Raw genomic sequence first — 22,608 nt, 5'->3', positions numbered from 1 at the left:
TAAAATAATAATTTTACATATTTAGAAAAGCATAGACTGGTTGTTAATTGAAAACAGGTGAAATCATGAAATATGAAAATCAATTACTCAATCACCAATTTTTCATTGTTAATTGATTTTAATCAAGTTTTTAATTGATATTGTATAAGCTACTGACTTGAACGTATAATTGAATTATTATTTATTTATCTGCACTAATATTATAAAGAGGAAAACTTTGTTTGTTTGTTTGATTGTAATTAATAGGCTCATAAACTACTGGACCGATTTTGATGAAAGGAGAATGCCCATTTTTGGTACTGGTTTTTCTCATGCATCAAGACAAAAATACTATTAAAAAAAATCTCGGCAATTTAGAGGCCTTCTTACCATCGGAAAATATATTTTGAACAGGGAATGTTTTGTAAAATCTAATAAGACATGATGTAATTGTTTAGATCCGTTATTATAGATTTAGTGTCCATTACCGGTTACCACGGTAACCAAGCGGTAACTTATTACATTTACTATGGTAAATAGCTAAATGTATTAATATCGATTATTGTTTTCATTGAATTACAAAAAAAAACAATTAACATAAAATCACTCTTTAAGGTATTGTTTATACACTGTAGGTTGTTTTAACAAAGATAGTGAAGTAAAATAATATAAATATGTATATATAAAAAAAAATATTATTATGACATAGCTTGGTAGGTAACCAGTTATTTCTTATTTGTTTCTTTCTTCGAATATGTAGTGAAAAAATGATTCAAACAACAACAACAACATGTAAACCGAATAAAAACTCAATTGGCATTTTTTAAGTATATATTTAGGTTTTCTTGAAATCCGTCCCGGAAGATTTCTGGTGCCTACCTACACTAGCCGATGAACAGATAGACTTTGTCTGAAAGCATAAGCTCTACGCATAGATTAAAATATATGTTAATCGAAAAATAACCTTTGGACGATAAAATGTTACCTAAATCACACATAAACCTAACTAAATCGGGGTTATTTAAGTTTTGAGGTTATTTCACATTTTTCTCAATATCTTGAAAACCCCTGTTTTTATCACAAAAAAATCAATTGGTAAAAATCTTTTGAATATCGAAGAACCCTCCAAAACCACTCTGGCATTGACGCAACACTGTACTGTGGTCCATACTTTCATGGGCATTCTTCTTTGGCACAGACAATCTTAAGACCCTGAGAAAGAACATAGGCTACTTTTTATTGCGAAATATGTGCCACGGGCGAAGCCGGGGCGGACCGCTAGTTCAGAGATAAGTAATTAATATTTTTTCTATTCAAGGTTTCCATGTCTGGGCCGTGAAGAAAGGGAAAAATTATTTTTTTTCTAAAAAAGGCTCAATTTGTAAGGAATAAAACTTCCCATAGCCCTGACTGAACCTAAAACGTCACTATTTACATCATCCTATATTATATGCCAGATATTGTTAGCCCCGCGTAGTAAAGTCCTAAGTATACCTAAAATAAATATTAAGTAAGTACAAAGAAAATTTCAAGTCAACGTGCATGTAAGGAGTGGCACCCAATAAAATAGACAGAATAAAACAAAGTGTCGCCTCTATAGCGGTGAGTCAGTGACATCGCATAATCTATGACTGTCTAGCCGTCATTCGCGCGCCCCGCGCCGCAGCGCTTGGCGCACAGATTTTGTTCGTGGTGTCTGCTCCATATTAATATTATCTCAATGTTTGTTACACAAATTTAGGTCCGTTTAACTAACGTATTCCTTGTAATTTCCCCATAAATATATTATTTTTAATGTATTTTTTACAGAATTAAAATGCGAGCCACTAGGCATGGAGAAGCTGCTAGGAGCTCACGGGTCGCCGCTGCTCGGCCGCCTGCCGAGAGTGCAGTCCAGCGCCAGTACTGACTCCGCCGTACATTCCATGTACACGCATAGGTATGGCTCTTGCGTTTGATGCGCTCCTGGTACTTTGGTCGAGTTTTAGTATTGTGGATTTATGGAGTTTTTATTTTAATAATTTATTATGATGAATGTGTCTGAAATTTGCAAATATATTTATTTTGATGACTTAAAAAATTACATTTAAGTACAAAAATCTTTATTTCATAATTTACGAATTTAAGCTATAAATACTGCTAATAATGAGAAGTTGTATGAAATTGTATGCGACGCGAAATGTTATATATTATGCATCAAATTATTTTCCGTCACGTTTCGCGTTCAAAATTCCACCTTATACTTTATTTCAATAAGACTGTAAATCCTATAACAACCTCCAAACATTGTTACAATTCAAACCTCGACTCTCGTACCTAACATTAAGGTCGAAAATCCTAAAACAAATATAATTACAGTGTATACAGCAGTCCGTCAGCGAGCCCGCGTCCGTCCCGTCACTACACGCCGTCCCTTTCTCGCAACAATAGTGACGCGTCACATTCCTCCTGCTACTCTTATAGCTCGGAGTTTTCGCCTACACATTCGCCAGTACAGGTACTATTTTTTATATAAATTGACAGATACAGTGAAATTAACTACATTTATTAAATTTAAGAGTTTTGTAAGTGACTTCATCGTCTCTTCTTTTTCCATAAGAGGCAATTTTCTATCGAAAAAGGATACTTACCGCGGAAAAGTTATAAGTAATTAAATGTTCAGGGACCGTATTATGACCTCTTATTCACTGGCAGTTTACGCCGTGAATTGAACTGACTGGCAAATTCTTATTATACCATTACCTATTAATCATGACTGGCTATTGCGATCATAATACGAATTTGCCAGTCAGTTCAATTCAGGACGTAAACTGTCTGGAAATAAGAGGTCATAATACGGCCCCAGATGTTTGTAACTGTTCCTTTTTACATGTTGTCGGTTCTGAAATATGTGTTACAAAGATACTGCAAAACTTTTAAAAAGCATTCAAAAATAAAGTTAAATCTTGTCTTCTCCAAATATTTTTCTAGAACTTTCCACTCTTACTCTTTCCTAAAATACTTTTTCTTCCAGAGCCGTCACCCACACGTGGTATACCGCGAAGCAGCAGTGTACCCAGCTTCACCAGCACACGATGAAGACACGGAGCAGACTGATGAGCGACTGCATCACCACCAGGGGATCAGCAGGCAGCAGCTGATTAACAGGTAAGTTCTTATTGTAGACCAGCGATCCGCACCGTCGTCGTCCGTGGTACATACACAGCTTATAGCACTGCGAAATCACATACAAATCCAACGGTGAAAGAATTTTAGAAAGCACCCCAAAAGTTCCGGAGATTAGTGCGTCAGCGTTTTATTATTAAAAGTATAGAAGATAATTCGAATTCAAATGGGGAATGGTGATGAGTCGTGGTAAGGGATCGTAATTGGAAAGCTCTATGTTAGTGGCTACCTATTTATTTGTTATCTGTTTAATTTCCATCTTATGTCAAAGAATAGGGAGAATCAGTTAGACTGCACATTATTCTAATTACATATCTATGAATAAAATGACAAACCTAATCGTTTACTGTGAGTAATAGTTAAAAAAAATCGATCTACAAAATCAAGTATTACACATCTTATAAATAAAAAAAAAAATATTTTTCCAGCCCCTGTCCAATATGCGGGGACAAGATCAGCGGGTTCCACTACGGGATCTTCTCGTGCGAATCGTGCAAGGGTTTCTTCAAGCGCACGGTACAGAACCGCAAGAACTACATGTGCCTGCGCGGGGGCAACTGCCCCGTCACTGTGGCCACGAGGAAGAAGTGCCCAGCCTGCCGGTTTGATAAGTGCCTCGGATGTGGAATGAAATTGGAAGGTTAGTACTTCAAAAAAGAAAAATATAAATCATTATATAAAATACTAGATTGAAAAAAAACTCGTATTGCACGTGTAAAGATTAATTAATTAGATTATTAAATGAAATTAAACAAAATGAAAGCAAATACTAAAAAAATAAAAATTAATCTGCTGAAAAATTACAAGGAGAATTTCAAACTTAGCTTTTTTTAAATGTTTGTGACTACAGTAGTCGCTAAGTTACTAGTTCATTGTACGAAATTATTCGTAGTCCTCAAGTGTATTATCGCAGTAATTATGTTATATCAAATGTGATTTTATTTATAGCGATCCGCGAAGACCGAACTCGTGGTGGCCGCTCTACATACCAGTGTTCATACTCTCTATCCGGTGCCGCGTCTACCGGCTCGCTGCTCTCTGCGCACGCGCCAGCTACACTGCGTCACGCGTCTAGCCTCACTTGCGTGAGTACAAACACACATTGTGTATGTTACAATTACATACATATAAGTACATGCACACGCACACATACATACGCATGCACATATTTAACACACGCTCACGCACGCATTCACCTATACGCACACAAACTTACGCACACACGCATTCACCGCACGTACAGTAATTATTCTTCGACTCACTATGGCTTACTAATATCTGACATTTTACAAATGATAATTTTGTTCCTTTTGAACGAACAGACTCATGAAAATATTCGCAAGGAAATAATAGTTACAAAAATAGTTATTATAAGGGTGAACTCACACCAAAAGAGCGTCGAAGCGCAGCGAAGCGGAGCGCAGTTTCAGTGCCATATGAATTTTAACTTTATTTTCATTACTATAATACTTATTATCGCATGAGAAACTCGAACGAGTCGCGCGGATGCCCGCGGCGCCGCTGGAATTCCGCGGAATTCCAGCGGCGCCGCGGGCTCGAGTTTCTCAGGCGATAATAAGTTTTATAGTAATGACAATAAAGTTAAAATTCATATGACACGGAAACTGTGCTCCGCTTCGCTGCGCTTCGACGCTCTTTTGGTGTGAGTTGACCCTAAGAGTTTACTTACCCATCGGTTGATTATTGATACAATGCTATAATTATAATAATGTATAATAATGCATCTATTTCGCAATACAGGTAAATGGTCCAGCATCATACAGCAGTCGAGGGGAGTCCAGTAGCAGTCGACTCACGCCTGATATACCGCCATTATTACAGGTAAGATATTCTTTAACATAATCACTGACCAGTTAGTATAATTATCATGTTTGTAGGCAAATTTTTACATCTTTTTGTCACCAAGTGAACAGAAAAAAGGATAATCGTAAGCTTCTCTTTTATAGTACCTAATTAAAAAACGAACCATTGTAGAAAAAATAGCCTTGGAGATTTTGCAGTTATTCTATAGTAAGACCGAAATAAATTACAGAAATTATTAGTCTAGTCAGTACGTCTGCAAAATTGGCTCTTATTTTAATAATCAAACCATTCAGGGATAAAATGGACGTAGAACAGCTCTGTTAATTAGTCTTGCATATTCCTCAGTGTCCTTATAAGTGTCCCGATTTTTGGAACTAAGCATTTCCAAAAATCAAAATTTCCAGGGAACTACAGCAATTATTTTATTGTAATATATTTTTGTAGATACTTTATCTTTCTCCTCTATCTTTATTGAATCAATAATGATAGAGGCACAAAATTAAAACTTTTAGGCAATAATGGACGTAGAACACATCTGTCAATTATTATGGCATATTATAAGCATCTCGTAAAACCAAACAATTCCAGTTTGCCAGTCCAAATAATGTACATCAAAGACCTACAGAAGAAGTGATAATTTGTTTAGTGAACAATTGAGGAACAAAAGCAATAATCTCTTATCATTTCCAGGAAATAATGGACGTCGAACACCTCTGGCAGTACAACGAGTCAGAACTGAACCGTCTCGGCAAGTCGAGCGGCAGTCCGTCCGCCAACCCGCTGCTAGCGGCCAGCGGTATCACTGCACAGAACTCTAGTGCAGATTTCCTAGCTGACCTGTGTAATATAGCGGACCATAGACTGTACAAGATTGTAAAGTGGTGCAAGAGCTTGCCGCTGTTTAAGAATATTTCGGTGAGTTTTTGATTTTTTTTAAGGAATTGACAGGTTATTTGAATCTCCAATGTTAACATTAATAAACGGCCAGCGGTATCACTGCACAGAACTCTAGTGCAGATTTCCTAGCTGACCTGTGTAATATAGCGGACCATAGACTGTACAAGATTGTAAAGTGGTGCAAGAGCTTGCCGCTGTTTAAGAATATTTCGGTGAGTTGTTTTTGGCTGTCAATTTGATGGAATAAGCAGATTTAAGTATGTTGATTGATTATAGTTTTGCATGTTCTTTTATGATAATATTTTTGACGTGATAACCTCTTTAAAATCGTTTTAGTCGGGTGACATATTCAGAAACTTGTGTTTCACACACCTCACGAGCGCGATCACAAGTATAACGAGAGAGAGACGGACCGATCTCCCGTCTCATCTCGAGCGCTGCCACTGCATTATGTTATCACGTAAACATCTCGATCGTAAACCTACTTTACAAACAACCATTTTTTCCCCTTTTTAAACACTACCTTGAATGCAAGAGAAAACGCGGTCTGAATTTTCTCCATTCAAATGTTTTGCCTGCTTTTTTTCCTGGATGATTTTTTCGGAAAATTATTCACTTCTTCTATGCCCTAATTCCACATCCCAACGACCATATTAAAAGATGTGTTTTCCCCACAGATCGACGACCAGATCTGCCTGCTGATCAACAGCTGGTGCGAACTACTGGTGCTGTCGTGCTGCTACCGCGGGGTGAGCACGCCGGGCGAGGTGCGCGTGGGCGGCGGCCGTGGGATCACGCTGCAACAGAGCGCCAAGTTAGTGTGCTCACTTGCTTTGTGATAGCTTCACTGTCAATACATTTTTTTTTGAAGTGAAAACTTCTTTATCGGCGTTGAACACCTTTTTCTGTAATGGGTATAAAATCTTAAACTCGCGTCAGGACACGTGACCTGATCGAAAAAGTGTAAGACGGATGGAGAGTAGACAGCTATCTCCTCTCTACTACGCTCGTTTTCACTTCTGCCGGCACTCCCGGAGTGCAACCCGTCTTTTTTTTATAGAATTGGAAGGCAAACGAGCAGACGCAATGGCGGATGTTGTAGGCAGAGTGCGTTGCCCATAGACGTCCACAACATACGTTGTGGGTGTTGCCTATAGAGGGAAATGGAATGGGATAAAAACGGTCATATGGAGAAAGGTGGAGCTAACCGTGAATTAGGAAGCGGTGTACACTGTACATAGTACATATTATAACAAAGTCGCTTTCTCTGTCCCTATGTCCCTTTTGTATGCTTAAATTTTTAAAACTACGCAACGGATTTTGATGCGGTTTTTTTAAGCTATTGCAAAGCTTCTATCGCGGGCCTTGAGCGCGGGGACCGAATCGAGAAATTCCGTAACGAAAAAACCTCACGCTCCCCACTCCGACGGGCGGAGGTGTGGCTTGAAGTTATAGCATGCAATAGCTTTACCGCGGCAGTCCCCGAGTGAGACACGTCGTTTTTTTTATGTTATTTTTCTAATTTCAGCTCAATTAAAAAAATATTACCAAATATTTCGCTTTTTTTGTCTGGCAGAGATCACTGCTTAGTGATAAGGCCGCCAATTATTGTACTACATCTTTCTAGTACCATATTTTATTTCTATTGTTTCTTGTTATTTCATGATTGTATTACAATAAAGTGTAATAAATAAATAAATAAATAATTCCAATTTTAGAAGTTATACTACTTGGTGTTGAGGAGTGTGTACTTATTACTTTAGAAGAATATGAATTAAAGCACTAAATAAATACTTGTCACAAAGACTACCTCTGATCAAAAAAATACACTTTTTACCCAAGTACTACTTTTCACTTTAATTAACATTTTTTTCTGATAAAAAAAAAGTGCTTAAGTATGGCTAATGTTTATTATCTGAAACACATTTCAGATTTAATTTGTATTATTTCAGGTACGGTTTAACGCAATGTATTAATTAACATTTTTTTCTGATAAAAAAAAAGTGCTTAAGTATGGCTAATGTTTATTATCTGAAACACATTTCAGATTTAATTTGTATTATTTCAGGTACGGTTTAACGCCATGTATCGAACGAATGCTCAGTTTCACCGACCACTTGAGAAGATTGCGGGTAGATCGATACGAATATGTCGCGCTTAAAGTCATCGTACTACTCACTTCAGGTAAATTTAATACAACTTAATTTTGTAAATAAATTTTAACTGACAGCATTTCAATAATTTATTTTCCCATCTAATACAATAGTGTTTGAGAAAATATTCTCATGCTACAATTTTTCCACTAAAATTTGATTGCGTTGGGCTTTATGATTTTCATGGCCAACAGATATCTCATGTATTATTTATTGAATGATTTATAATTATGTTTAAATTAATATTTCCCTTCTAGATGCGCCAGAACTGCGTGAAGCGGAGAAAGTGCGAGCATCCCAAGAGAAAGCTTTAGCTGCGCTACAAGCCTACACAGCAACACACTCGCCCGACACGCCTGCTAAGTTCGGCGAGCTGCTGCTGCGCATTCCTGAGCTGCAAAGGACCTGCCAGGTGAATATGTACTCTATAGTATGGAGATAGGGTCGCTTGTTGTCTGCGAGTGTAGAGAGCGCCAAGTTCGGAAAGCTGCAGTGGACCTGCCAAGTGAATGTGCACTCTATAGTATTGGGATAGGGTCGCTTTTCGCTTGTGAGTGTGAAACAGTGCTGCACGATACACTGCAATGCACTCGCTTGACACGCCTGCCAAGTGAATGTGCACTCTAAAGTGTGGGGATAGGGTTGCTTCTGGCCTGCGGTGAGAGAGCGGCTTACACTGCGGCATACGCTGAGGACCTGCCAGGTGAATATGTACTTTATATTATCATGGTGATAGGGTCGCTTGTTGCCTGTGAGTGTAGAGAGCGCCAAGTTCGGAAAGCTGCAGTGGACATGCCAGGTGAATGTGCACTCTATGGTATAGAGATAGGGTCGCTTTTCGCATGCGAGTGTGAAACAGCGCTGCAGGATACACTGCAATGCACTCGCTTGACACGCCTGCCAAATGAATGTGCACTCTATAGTATCGAGATAGGGTCGCTTATGGCCTGCGAGTGTGAGAGAGCGGCTTACACTGCGGCCTACGCTGAGGACCTGCCAGGTGAATGTGCGCTCTATGTTGTTGAGATAGGGTCGCTTGTTGCCTGCGAGTGTAGACAACAGTTCGGAAAGCTGTAGCGGACCTGCCAGGTGAATGTGGTCTCTATACTGTGGGGATAGGGTCACTTGTTGCCTGCGAGTGTGAGAGGGCGGCCTACATACACCTCGACAAACTCGCCCGACACGACCGCTAAGTGAATGTGTACTTTATGTTATAGTGATAAGGTTTATTTTGTTTAATTAAGTCTAAAGGAGAAAGTTGTCTAATTGCAGTGGCTATGCATACCGTCGGTGCAAAGCATCGTCATCTTTATGATGTAGGAATAAGATTGAATTTAAGTTAACAGCAGCTCTACCGCTCTAGAGGAAAACGTCATAAGTTTGGCGAGCAGCGTCAAGTGCCACTGAACTAGACTTTGACATGAAAAAAGTTGCATTTTATAAACGAGACATTGTAATTTCAACTAAATATCAATTCTCTTTTCGTTACGCGCTATGCTTCATTATACATAATAATGAATATTCTTATTTCCAGTTCTTCATGCAAGTCGGCAAAGAAATGATGAATCCAACGAACAAGAAAGACGGTGAGTCGCCGAGTTTCAACCTGCTAATGGAACTTCTGAGAGGTGACCATTAATTTCGAATTCTAGTACGAATTGGGACAGTCCCAAATTAAAAAGATATTGCTCAAGTATGAAATGTGTATATAGTTATGGATAATTTGGAATTTCATCGAGTGATAACTGCCGTTGTAGCTTCTCGCCTTGATAATAAGACTGCAAGCCTAAAGGTTACGGTGCCAATAGTTTTGTATTTTTATGGAATGTATGAATTCGCAATAATATGAATATATTGTATAGGTTCTGCTCTAGATTAATCGATGTATTTATAACAGCTTACGATGCTCTTAATGTCACTTATTTTTATTTTTTTTATGTCACGGACAAGTTCGTACAAAAGGTGTCTAGGTTTTTTAGTCATATTCTACCCGAATCTTTTTTCCGTTTTACAATAGGTAAAATGTTCAATTAACTTTTATTTTGATAAAAATTTTAAGGATGATTTCCTTAATATTTAAAGGTATTTAAAATAAATGATTTTTTTTATTTTTTGTAATTATTTTCAATTATAGTTTTGCATACGGATTACCGTGACATTATCTAAATAAATAGAACTTACACTGCCATGCGCTTTTATACACCATAGTAAATAGTATATAGGCAAAGGGAACAATAATTATATGCGTATGTATAAGAATATTTAAAATCCTTAATGCCTTGATATAAAAATAAGATCGATTGCGATGAAAATGCAAACCAAAATGTATTAAGCTAAAGCTATTATATAAAATAGTTCCCGTACTTGATTGTAATTTAAACAATAACATGTCGAATTTTATTACATAATATTTTGCTATACATTGTACAAAACGACGCTAATATTTTTATACATATAACTTACAAACAGTTAGCTATAGATAAAACAGATAATCAATTTAAAAAAAATCAATAATAGACAATAATTTAAATCCAGTCTTGCCATCGCTCTCTTAATTTTTTTACGTAAATGCTTAGATTACAAAATAAAAGACAGATGGAGCGTTGCCGAACTAAACCGAATGATTTATCGTCATTTTCAATAAAGCTATGTGTGCTGTCATTTCGCCGCTGCACTGTACATACACGGTGCTTCTGTGTGCGTGTAATGTTACTGGATATTGAAAAATTTCCCAAATTTTTCCCCGACTACGGAAAAAAGAGGGTTATGTTTTTCGAGTTTATGTATGTATGTATGATATTTCTTTGACACGCACTGCAGTATAAACCGTTGGACCGATTTTGAGATGTGAGGTTTCATTGCAATCATCTGAATTATTATGTTAGTGGCGATATTGACGTAGGCTATACACATAAATTAGCAGTCAAGTTTTAATTTTTATTTTAATATAATTTCGGGTTTATGATATTTTTTTTTATAATATTGTAAAAATTCTTTTATTATATAAAGTACCTGCCTACTAAAGTTATATTATATGGACAAAATAATTATATTCAATTTTTAATTAAATAAATCACATAAAAAAAAGTTTCAATATTAACTATAATAATTAAATTATTTTTTATTTTTCAAATATATGAATGCGAATAGCGGTAGTTTTTAGTCGAGAATACGGGACATTTTATTTTCATCATGGAGTTCACATAAATTAAATCGCTAGCGAAAATGACTATGACGTTTTTAAGCTTTATAAAAGTAACAAAATAATGTATTATGCTTATTAAAATAATCTAATAATGATCATGAACCTTTAGTGCACTATACAAATAATCACATTCACGATCGAAAAATCCAACAGCATTACCCTGAAGATCTTTTAACCATTTTACCGTTTTACCAATAAAAATGGCAAATTCATTTTCAAAATACTGGCAACATACGTTGAAGTTTTGTATTCCTTCATATCTGTAAAATTATTATTCGCTTATAGAAATAAATCAGCCAAATAATCTACAGAAAACCTGTGAAACGATGTTTCATCTTTTTTTTTGTTTTCGGGAACAAATTTTACAGCGTTTTATTATCACAAGACAGCATTTTTTTACTAAAATTGCAAACCCTTTTTGACGTATTTCATGACACTATATGCGCTATAGCACTGGTGCAGCGACGTATTTGTTTTTGATTTCGTATTTTCTTTGACAAGGGCGACGGGCGGTTGTCATGCTCCATCTGTACTTTATTTTGTAATCTAAGCGTAAATGACTATGAAAGTGATACTATTAAAGCTTATTCAATGACTTAATAGTACTAAGAAAATATATATTTTACTTAATAAACAACTTAATAATAATAACGACTGGATATACTTCATAGACAATTTATCATTACATCGAGTTTTTTCAAACGAATGATTTTTAAGCACAGAATTTCAGAACGAATATTTCCCGCTGCGCGGAATTCCTTGGCAAGCTGTCATAGTTTGTCACTGACATTTATACTTAAAAAATGGCGTTTGGCGCCAATTCGCTCTGTATAATTTGCCATGATAATTTACTTAATGATATTGTTTATAGTTGTGCATAGGTTAGTGTCTGAAGGTAAAACTTTCAGATTTATTGTTGTATAATTTGTAATATAAAATGCATAGTTATTTACACTGTTCCATGGAACAATTCCATACATATTCCAAACGACATATTATCATATGTTTCTTCATATTTTAAGTTTTCTTTATATATGAGAACGTAGATTCTTAGTAGTTTTATAATTTTAGTTTAAAATTTTATAACGATATATTAATATTATAAGGTGCCCCGGGGCAAATGTAACTAGAAAAAATAAGATTCCAACTTTGATTTTGCACAGTTTAATTTTTACTGTAAATTTTCTTAATTTGATTTATCTACACGATTAACAATTTCATTAATAATACATAGAACCTAGTTCTAAAAAGAAAGTTCTTAAGGAATCGAAATAATGAAACGATTTTCTACTAGTGATAGAAAAAGTTGCATTTACCCCCGACAAGGGGCAAATGCAACTAATGACAATTCGCATTGTATCTGTAGGTCTAAAAATTATTATAAAACCGAGTTTTTCAACGCAATGTGATAACGTAGGCGAATTTGAAACTTAAGTTCACGTATCTAAGCTCAGTTCGGAGTGAAATAAATATTTCCTCACTTCAGGGGCAATTGCAACTATTTCGTTAATAGTTAGTGTTGTGAATTTACTTTAAATTTAGTCGATAACGAATTTTATTGAATGTTTGATACGAGGAAAATAAAATAAAAGCAGAATATATGGCACAGTGTTTTAATAGGAAAGATCAAAGTAAAAAATCACACATAACATAAGAATTTCTTGTTCCTAGAAAATTAAGTAACATTTTAGTTAATATTAAGTACTAGCTTCCGCCCGCGACTCCGTCCGCGCGGATGTCGGTCTTCGCGTTGATGGTATATTTTTGAGTAACTCTGACAATGACATCTTATAAATATCATCACCAGGGATGTCATTTTTAAACGGCGTAATAAAACCATTTCTTTTGATGTCAATTCGGATATCAAAACTTTGACTTCTTGCACCGTTAAAGGAAAACCAGTTTTTTCCATTACGTGGATATAGCCGGCTATTTTTGTTTCCGTGTCTTTGGTGAAAACAGTAGGCCTACCGCGACATGATTTTTTCACTCCTCGTGATCCGCGTAATCGGTGAACTAAAGTAGATCTCGGAATTCCGTAGACGTCAGCCGCTTGATAGGTGTTTAATTTATTGTTTCTAACATCTTCCAATGCTTTTAACAAATTGTCCTGAGAATATTTTATTTCAGTTTTTCGTTTATAATTCCGGACCATCTAAAACAAAGATCAGTGCAGCAGTTAAGTTGTGAAAGCATAGGTACTTAACATACAGTTAAAAATACACCTTTAAAAATATTGAAGATAAAAGAACCAGAAAGAAAGTAAAAGTTATAGAAAGTAAATTAGGACTCGCACAGGAATATGACAAACTAAAAATACTAATAAAACATACAAAATAAAAATAAACAAAACGAAAGTAAATGTACACAATATCAATAAAAAAAATTTTCGCAGAAATAAAACATCGACATGGCACATCACTATTGTTTCATGGTTTCATACAAACCGACACGGGGGAAATGCAACTAATCTCAAAGTTACAATTACCCCAGTTTGTGTTATTATCAGGGAAAATGTAACTAAACACATATCTTGTTGTAGCTTTAACGAATCCTTATGCAAAATATATTAATAGCTACTTACGGTTGTCAACAATGTACTCCACATGAAACACCAGCAATAAAACACTCTAAAACATTTTTTTAATAAATTAGTGTCACCACGTGCGTTCGTTAAAAATTGCTTCAAAATAGTGGTTTGACAGATCAACCTGTTTTACCATCATTTTTAGCTGCAGCGCTGCCACCTATTATTTTCATGTAACAATTTGGTTTGCTCAAAAATCTTATAGATGCCGTTATATTTAAAATCCAATAATTAGCGGAGATATTTAATTTAGTTACAATAGCCCCGTAGTTGCTTTAGCCCCGGGGCACCTTACTTGTATAGTATTCTATATATGGGCAATAAATACTTATATATTTACAAAGCAGAGATATACTATAAATAGAGTACATACAGACTATAAATTCAAAAACACAGATTATAAAAATATTTTATCAAACCTCAATATTTTTATTAGCAACACTTACTCATACATTTTGTGTCCCATTTATAGAATATTGTATAGTTATACTCATTTTAAATTAGTTTGTATGTATGTATAATATCGCTCTATTCAAGAGCTGTCAACCAGTCTTCACTGCCGAGTGTAAAATAAGAAAATAGTTGCTTCAAGCAACGCCTGTGTATTGTTGCAATACAAACATATTTATATTTTTTCATATTTAATACGTGTTAAACGTACAAGGAAAGTTTTCATCTTTTTTGGTACTTTTAAAAGAAGACCAGTGTATGCCTTTATATAGTTTTTGTTATACTTACATAAGTAGATGTTGTTTAGTTATATTTTTGTAAATCTAGAATATTATAATTTCAATGCAATCCGTATAGTACACATAGTAAGATTAATTTATACAATACAAATTATATTCGCTACATAATTACGTCTTAGTTCAATTTGAAAATAGTTATGTATTTCTGTGATTTGTTTTTAGAAACTGAAAAATGACTTATACAATATTTGGATTAAAAACATTATGCTGTTTTTTTTTTCTGGACAATTAGCTCAAAGATGCGAATTATTTATGAATTAAATGTCATGTTTATACAATTTTTATTTATTTATTTCTTGCAAAATCTATACGTTCCTTGTATGAAGTAACGATCATAAAGCCTCCATGTAGCAGCTTAATTCTAAAATTTGTAGGTTATTTATAAATATATTATAAGATAAGGGCACAAGTACTTCTTATAATTATTATAGTGATGGAGCTCACCTAGGTTAAGTTTTTATTTTAATTATGTTAAAAACAATGTGCCACGAGAACGTAAAATTTATTTGAGATTTGTTATGTGATGGAGGTTCGCATCCAAAAGCCAATAGATGTCGCTTTAACCAATCGGCAAGCGTTATATTGAACTGATAATATTGTAAGTAATTAGGTGTAATTATATTTTTGTATCGAGTAAAGCTGTGTGAACGAAACGGATCAGGAGTGACAGAGTCCGTATAATTTTTATATTAAAAATTAGAAGGAACGCGAGAGTGGTATAACGTCCAATATTTTGTAACTTTACGTTTGTTATATTCTATAAATATAAGTATTATATTCTTTATTTTATAAAACTATGGAAATATTTTTATATATAGAAGAAAATAATAAATGCAATTTTTTTGATGTTTGTCGTTTTTATTGTCTCCTTGCCTTAGAACCTTTATTTCTTCGCAATCTCGTAATATAGAGCAACCTATCAGGCTTTATTTCGAGTTCAAACGCACATCATACTTTGAGTGATGATCATCATGATACAAATGGTCAAATAATCATATTATAAAATTGCTACCTACGTTACGACGTGAACCGGTGCAAACAAACAAGCGAATGCTCATTCTCGCCACTATGTCAAATTCTTTAAGTGTAAATAGGCGTAGAGCATACTTTCGTTGCTTTAATTTTGTGCAATGTTATAATACTGAACAACACTGAATACGAGTTTTCGTTTACATTAAAAGATCACGAAAGATTGCTCTTGCCTCTTGCTCTAGCTCTATGTTAAACGAAAATAAATAAACGAACACATTTTCAAGGATTTGAACTAACGTTCGTGGCCGTCTCTTTATATTAGACGTCCCAAGGCTGAAACGACCATAGATTGTAATAATATTGGTAACGCACGATAATCTTTATGCGTTATTGGTTTATTGTGATGGTAATTCGCAAATGATAATATTATTGTCACGTAGAAATGACGCAGAAGCTAATGTCGTCCAAGTATTATGCCCGGGATACATTAGGCATTTTGAAGCTAGGCTAGTTGCTTCTACTGTTTACGCGAAGTTAGTATATTTTAAAGTAGTTCTGTTAGTATATTTTAAAGTGACTGGTGAACAAACGTCTGATGAACTCCAACTTACAGATTACAACTATCCCGATTTGTAATCTAGCTTACGGCTTAGAAAAAGAAACACTCGTCATACCCCTGGCATTAAAGTTGCCAGCGGGTGAATGATTTCTTGGTGACTCGTCTGCTTGCTTTATTTTTACAAAATAAATAGTTCTGTCTACACGTATATGTCAACAGTATATCACTATCTAAAGAAACACTCGTCGTAAAGTGACTGGTGAACAAACGTCTGATGAACTTCAACTTACAGATTACAACTATCCCGATTTGTAATCTAGCTTACGGCTTAGAAAAAGAAACACTCGTCATACCCCTGGCATTAAAGTTGCCAGCGGGTGAATGATTTCTTGGTGACTTCTCTGCTTGTATTATTTTTATAAAAAAAATTAGTTCTGTCTATATACGAAAATAGATAGAGGTAAGCTTGTAACTAACACCAGAAAAAAGTAGCCCGGTGTAACCCGATCATTACTCTAATTAGACTACTCAACAGATTTAGTAGAATTAGTATACAAATTAGACACACCTAGTAGATATAATATAATAAGAATATTATAATCTTTACGTTGTTTACAATGTATAAGCAGGAAATGTATCAAATCAGGGAAGTGTATACAAATCCTAGGGAATGTGTACAATGCCGATACTAAGTAACTATTTAGGAAATGTAGGTATAAAATAATGTTTAAAAAACTATTAAATGCATAGATATCCTAGGAAATGTATAATTTTCCTCGGAATTGTATATAGGTAATTCCAATATCGCATAAGGAAATGTATAAAGTAAATGCTTTCTGTAATAAAACACGCCGTTATTTCTTTTAAAGATAACACTTATTGTGACGATCGGGTTACAGTCATACAGTAAAATAATAATATGTTCATATGAACATATTAATTATTTTATTATTATCTTACCAATTAGCATTTCTAAGATCAACTATCTATTCATTTTTAACGTAATTATCACAAAATCGACTTATATATTTTATTCGTATAAAATCAAATTTTCATTTGGCAAGTAATCAGTCTGATAATTAAGTAATACGTCTTTGTCAGTTCATATAGCTTTTTATTTAGGTAAACCAGAATCTGATGGCAATTAGGGAAATCAAAATTTAGAGTGTGCAACCCTGGGGAAAATGGACTGAACGAATTTGATACTGCTTATTTTTTATTTTGATCTCAATATCATTAGTCAAATTACATAAGTGGACAATACTGTTCTTAATAATGATATATCCACTTAATATTATGTAGGTACCTACATACTTACATGTATAATATACAATTATACATAATATTACTTTTATACAGGTAATACATATTATTATTTACACATACCTATATTTGTATATTCATTACCAGTATGCCATCTGAAAATATCAATATAATGATAATGTAGATCAAAACTGCTTATAATTTTTTATAAAATAAAATCAAACTATTTTTTTATTCTTCACTGTATAGGAAATACAAAATGAAGACGACACAAAATAAAAGATACAATCGGCATACAGTGGGCGGCCTTATGGCCATAAGCCATTTCTTCCAGGCAACCGTCTATTTTTAACTATATTTATTTTCGTAAGTATTATCAGATACACACATTATAAAATTGACTTGGACAGCTTGGACTTGACGAATAGCCGTATTGGAAACTCCTGTAAATAAGTTTTCATAAAATTATATACTAATCAACAAACAATATTATAATTACCTACATAAAACATTTTTTAATTATTTAAAGTATTAAAACGGGTAAGTCCAATTTACCAATAAAATCTTCAAAATTGAAAATTGTGATGTGTTTGACCCTTCTTCATCGAATGTTTTTCTATACACATTTTAAACAACACCTCTTGCTTGTGATCGCAGCGGCTTTTTCAACATTTTCGAAGATTTTTTAGACAAAATCCTAAAAATTATTCATCAACTGGAAAAAAGACAAATAATTTGACAACCAATTTGATAGTTGTCAAATAAGTTGCCACATGAAAATCTTATATTTCTTAAATATAAATATGCCATCAGATTCTGGTAGACCTATTATTAATACATAGGTAAAATTGAAACACATTCATCTTGCTGTAGCATAGTTTTTCTTGCAAAGGTACTTCTTATCCATTATCATATCTTAAATGTTTTACATTTCCGATTGCTATTTAGGAAATGTATAGATTTCCTAGGAAATGTATAAGTATAAAATAATTTAATACACACATTTCCGTGCGATTTTAGGAATTACATAACTACATTTCCTAGGAATTTTATTCAATGACGGATTACATACATGTCCGTTAACATACCTAAAAAGTACGCGTCACATATTATTTGTCCAAAACTACTGAACTGATTTTTAATTTTATTTTCACCTAGTTTGCAGTTTTATCTAGCTTAAAAGATACCGGTTACATCTCAGTTTATAGCAAAAATATTTTATTGCGGATTCAACAATGATTTACCCCATTGAGCCCCGAGCGGCCCGATCAGACCACGACACAATACTCTATTGTGTCTGTGATTCCGGGGGCTGAGTTATTAATATTTGTGAAAATTGTATCGTTTTAAGTATGTATTGGAGAGTCACAACGGTGACTTTTTAAATTTTTGCGTAGAAGTTTTATCTTGATTATTTGACGAAATTGATAATCTAAAGAGATTAGATATAATTATTTTTCCGTTTTGTGTGCTTGATCAGTAATTAAATTATCAGGTAGCAGGACACAAAGATATTGATCTCAATGACTGTTTAACGAAATAATCAGACTTATCGCGATGCGGCTATTTCTCTGATCTTGCTACAGCATATAAAATACTAGCTTTCCACCCGCAGCTTCGCCCGCGCAGTTAAAGAAAAACCCGCATAATTCCCGTTCCCGTGGGATTTCCGGGATAAAACCTATCCTATTTCCCGGGGTAAAAATATGTCTATGTCCTTTCTCGGGTATCAAAATATCTCTTTACCAAATTTAATGCAAATTGGTTCAGTAGTTAAGGCGTGATTGAGTAACAGACAGACAGACACAGTTACTTTCGCATTTATAATATAGGTAACTAAGTATGGATTGTTTTACCTATGAATATTGTAATAAATTTTATTTTAACTTCTATATAACTAGGAACTTATACGTAACGTATTACGTATTCAACATCATTGAAACTTATTTCCTCTAAGAAAGAAACAAATATGACGGTGCGTTTGCTTTTTCTTCTAGTATGGTTTCTTAACCGTAAGTAATTATTTATAGTAATTATTAATTACTTAATAATTAGTAATTATTAAGTAATTATTATAAGTATTATTATCTATCTAATCTAATATTATATTATAAAGGCGAAAGTTTGTATGGATGTATGGATGTTTGTTACTCTTTCACGTAAAAACTACTGAACCGATTACAATGAAATTTAGCACACATATAGATGGATTAACACATAGGATAGTTTTTATCCCGGAAATCCCACGGGAACGGGAATTATGCGGGTTTTCTTTTGCAAACGCGGGCGAAGCCGCGGGCGGAAATCTAGTCTGAAATAAATCATGTTTTCAATCAATGACAAAAATAAATTTAAGATGTAAAAAAGTTTTGCAACCGTTGACTCAAATTTTGACAGAGTATTGCTAAGATTGTTTTCTTATACTTATGTATTTATCTAACTTCATTGCATTTATTTGTACCCTGCTATAATACTGCACCGGTTTAAACCTATACAATAAATGCATATATCCAAAAAGATATTAAGTGCTTTGCTTTACCTTATTTCGACAAAAATAACCTTACAGAAACTAGGGCATCAGAGCCTGGCAATCGTAGGTATATAGTAGGCGGCAAGGAGGCACCTGAAGCGTCAATACCCTGGCAGGTTTCTATGAGGAATATTGAAGGCACAGATCAATCATTATATTATCATTTCTGTGGCGGTTATATCATTGGTAAAACGTGGATATTGACAGCCGCACATTGTGTACAAGAGTAAGTATATTAAATATTTATATACGAATTTTTACAAACAGATTATCGATGCAGATAAAACAGCACGTAATTTTAATCTTTTATTCAAATTTCTATACCTACCAGGCATTTCGTCAAAGTAATTGCATTTTTTTAAATAATCACTTTTTCTATTATCCAACCTTTTTTTTTTTTTTTTTTTTTTTTTTTTTACGTTGGGAAATGCACTTACGCATCCCCCTCTACAGTTTTTCTGTGTGAGGGGGTATGTGGGACTCGCAAAAGCCATACCCACTAAAACCCAACGGTGGCCACCGTTCGCCTTCGGCGGCAGGGGTTAACAGCTAGGCCTTGTACCCCCACCGCCTACATGGTGATTGCCGCAACTTGGCGACTCGTTCAGGCCCATACATGACAATAGGCAACGGTATCGTTTAACGATAACGTCGCCCTATTATCGGGCTATCCGCCTTCTGTCGCAGGGGGGGGCCGGTTTACTTGCAGCGAGCATAACTATAGTATGCTCGTCTCTACGTAAACCTCCCCCCTGTGCTTGTTTGGCTCTTGTATCAGGGCTGACGCTGGACGTACAAACGTTTGCGTCTGCCCGGTCTATGCCGACGCAGAGGATCCGCCGCTGGGTCATTTTCCCGGGCCCTCTCTGCGTCTTCCTTCGCCTTCATTATTGTTTCGCAGAAGGCTGCGACAATACTCCATTTCGCGTCATCAGCGACCATCATGTTCACGAGGGTTTGCAGGTTCAACTCGTTGTTTGTACCCAGCAAGCCCTCGAGAGGCCTCCTTTCGGCTGTCCATGCTGGACACTCGACCAACGTGTGTTGAGCCGTGTCAAGTTGGCTGCTGCAGTGGTGGCAGGAGGGGGCCGGTTCACGCCCTATCCTATGCAGGTAGCTGCCAAAGCATCCATGCCCCGACAGCACCTGCACCAGTCGGTAGCTGAGTGACCCCCATCCTCTTTCTACCCACTCTTTAAGCACTGGACTAATCGCGCTAAGGGTCCAGGCCCCCACGCATGATGAACTGAGTTCGTGAGCCCATTTTCTGAACACCGCGTCTCGAGCTTCCCGCTTCCAGCCTTCGAGTGTTTCAGGAGGCAGATCTAAGTCTCTCCCTCTTGCCTCCGCTCTGCGCCAGTAGACTTCCGCCAAGGCGGCCGCTTCGAGGTGCCAGGGTGCAGTCCCGGCTATAACGCACACCGCATCGTACGAAAACGGTGCGGTACGCCCTTGCAACCCTTATGGCTATCACTCGCTGCGACCGCCTCAGCACAATAGTGTTGCGCGTTAAAAGCTTGTCAGCCCATATTGGGCATCCGTACAACGCCTGTGAGCGAACAACTCCAGCAAAGAGTCGGCGACATGCTCCTCTCGGCCCTCCAATATTCGGCATGATGCGGCAGAGAGCCGCTGCCGTGTTGTTGAGCTTTGTAGCCAGTGCCGCGAAGTGAGCTTGGAATGTCCATCTCGGATCAAGCACCAGGCCGAGATATTTCAGCCTGGGCCCAATTCGGATGGGCACTCCGCTCACCACAATCTCTTCCCCAGTTGGTGGAGCCCTCCGATGGCCGTGGAACCATATGGCTTCCGACTTCTCAAGTGCTACTTTAAGCCCCAGACTTTTTATTTTAGCAACCACCTGTGCCACCCCGGCCGTAGCCCGGAGTCGTGCCTCTCTGAAGTCACGCCCAGTAGACACGACCAAAGTGTCATCGGCGTAACAGATGGCGCTAACGCCTAGCGGCAACACGCCTCGTAGCACATGGTTGTATCCGATGTTCCACAGGAGAGGTCCCAGAACAGAACCCTGTGGAACACCGCATGCAACCCTATGGCTACCCCAGCCACATCGCTCTGGAAAGATAATTTTGCGTCCACCAAGATACGAACGAATAATGCGTCGGAGATAGAATGGAAGATGGTGTTGAGCAAGGCCGTCTAAAATTTTGTCCCAAGGCAAGGTGTTAAACGCATTGGAAATATCCAAAGATACTGCCAATGCGACCCCGCCCTGGGAAACACACTCTTCACTAATATCTCGTAAACGGGCTATGGCGTCTACTGTGCTCCTCCTACGCCTAAAGCCATATTGGGCTTCATCGAGGTCCGGTCCTGTTAGCGCAAGATGCTTTTGTATACGACTGGAAATGATGCGCTCGAAGAGCTTGCCAGCTTCGTCTAACAGGACAATTGGCCTATAGGCTGATGGCGAATCGGCCGGTTTGCCACTCTTTTTAAGTAGAACAAGGCGACCCACCTTCCATCGTTCTGGGAACCTCCCGTTCTTAAAACATTCTGTCATTAGTTGGCAGAATCGTTGGGCCAGTCCATGTGAGAGGGCAAGTGACCACACTCTTCCATGCACGCCATCGGGCCCCGGGGCGGTAGTTTTCCTTTTCAGGCGTTGCACCGCCGCATCCAATTCGGTAAGGGTTACGTCCGGGATAGGTCTCGTGCAGGCTAGATCTCCTTGATCAATGCCTCGGTCCAAGTGCTCCGCTGC

At 36.3% G+C, this 22,608-nt stretch overlaps 1 protein-coding gene and 1 long non-coding RNA gene across 3 annotated transcripts in view; one reads left to right on the top strand and one right to left on the bottom strand.

The window, feature by feature from the left end:
- The window catches only part of LOC123701943 (nuclear hormone receptor FTZ-F1 beta), a 34,978-nt gene extending 24,667 nt beyond the window's left edge, over positions 1-10,311 (top strand). For both annotated transcript variants that reach the window (XM_045649578.1, XM_045649582.1), the window contains exons 7-18: positions 1,789-1,918; positions 2,338-2,476; positions 2,993-3,126; positions 3,573-3,784; positions 4,093-4,229; positions 4,906-4,986; positions 5,659-5,791; positions 5,986-6,077; positions 6,543-6,679; positions 7,934-8,049; positions 8,276-8,430; positions 9,553-10,311. In XM_045649578.1, the coding sequence (XP_045505534.1) occupies positions 1,789-1,918; positions 2,338-2,476; positions 2,993-3,126; positions 3,573-3,784; positions 4,093-4,229; positions 4,906-4,986; positions 5,659-5,791; positions 5,986-6,077; positions 6,543-6,679; positions 7,934-8,049; positions 8,276-8,430; positions 9,553-9,657 (1,571 nt within the window). In that variant the 3' untranslated portion in view covers positions 9,658-10,311. The remainder of the gene's footprint in view (positions 1-1,788; positions 1,919-2,337; positions 2,477-2,992; positions 3,127-3,572; positions 3,785-4,092; positions 4,230-4,905; positions 4,987-5,658; positions 5,792-5,985; positions 6,078-6,542; positions 6,680-7,933; positions 8,050-8,275; positions 8,431-9,552) is intronic.
- Positions 10,312-12,822: 2,511 nt separating this feature from the next.
- Positions 12,823-14,088, bottom strand: LOC123701976. Its single transcript, XR_006752800.1, has 2 exons — positions 13,808-14,088; positions 12,823-13,378 (listed from the first exon to the last, which is right to left on the bottom strand). It is a non-coding gene; the product is annotated as an uncharacterized LOC123701976 (long non-coding RNA).
- Between the last annotated feature and the right edge of the window lie 8,520 nt (positions 14,089-22,608).

Source organism: Colias croceus, chromosome 2, assembly GCF_905220415.1.
Source record: "Colias croceus chromosome 2, ilColCroc2.1".
Classification (NCBI taxonomy): domain Eukaryota; kingdom Metazoa; phylum Arthropoda; class Insecta; order Lepidoptera; family Pieridae; genus Colias; species Colias croceus.
This window is presented reverse-complemented; position numbering and strand designations above follow the sequence as displayed.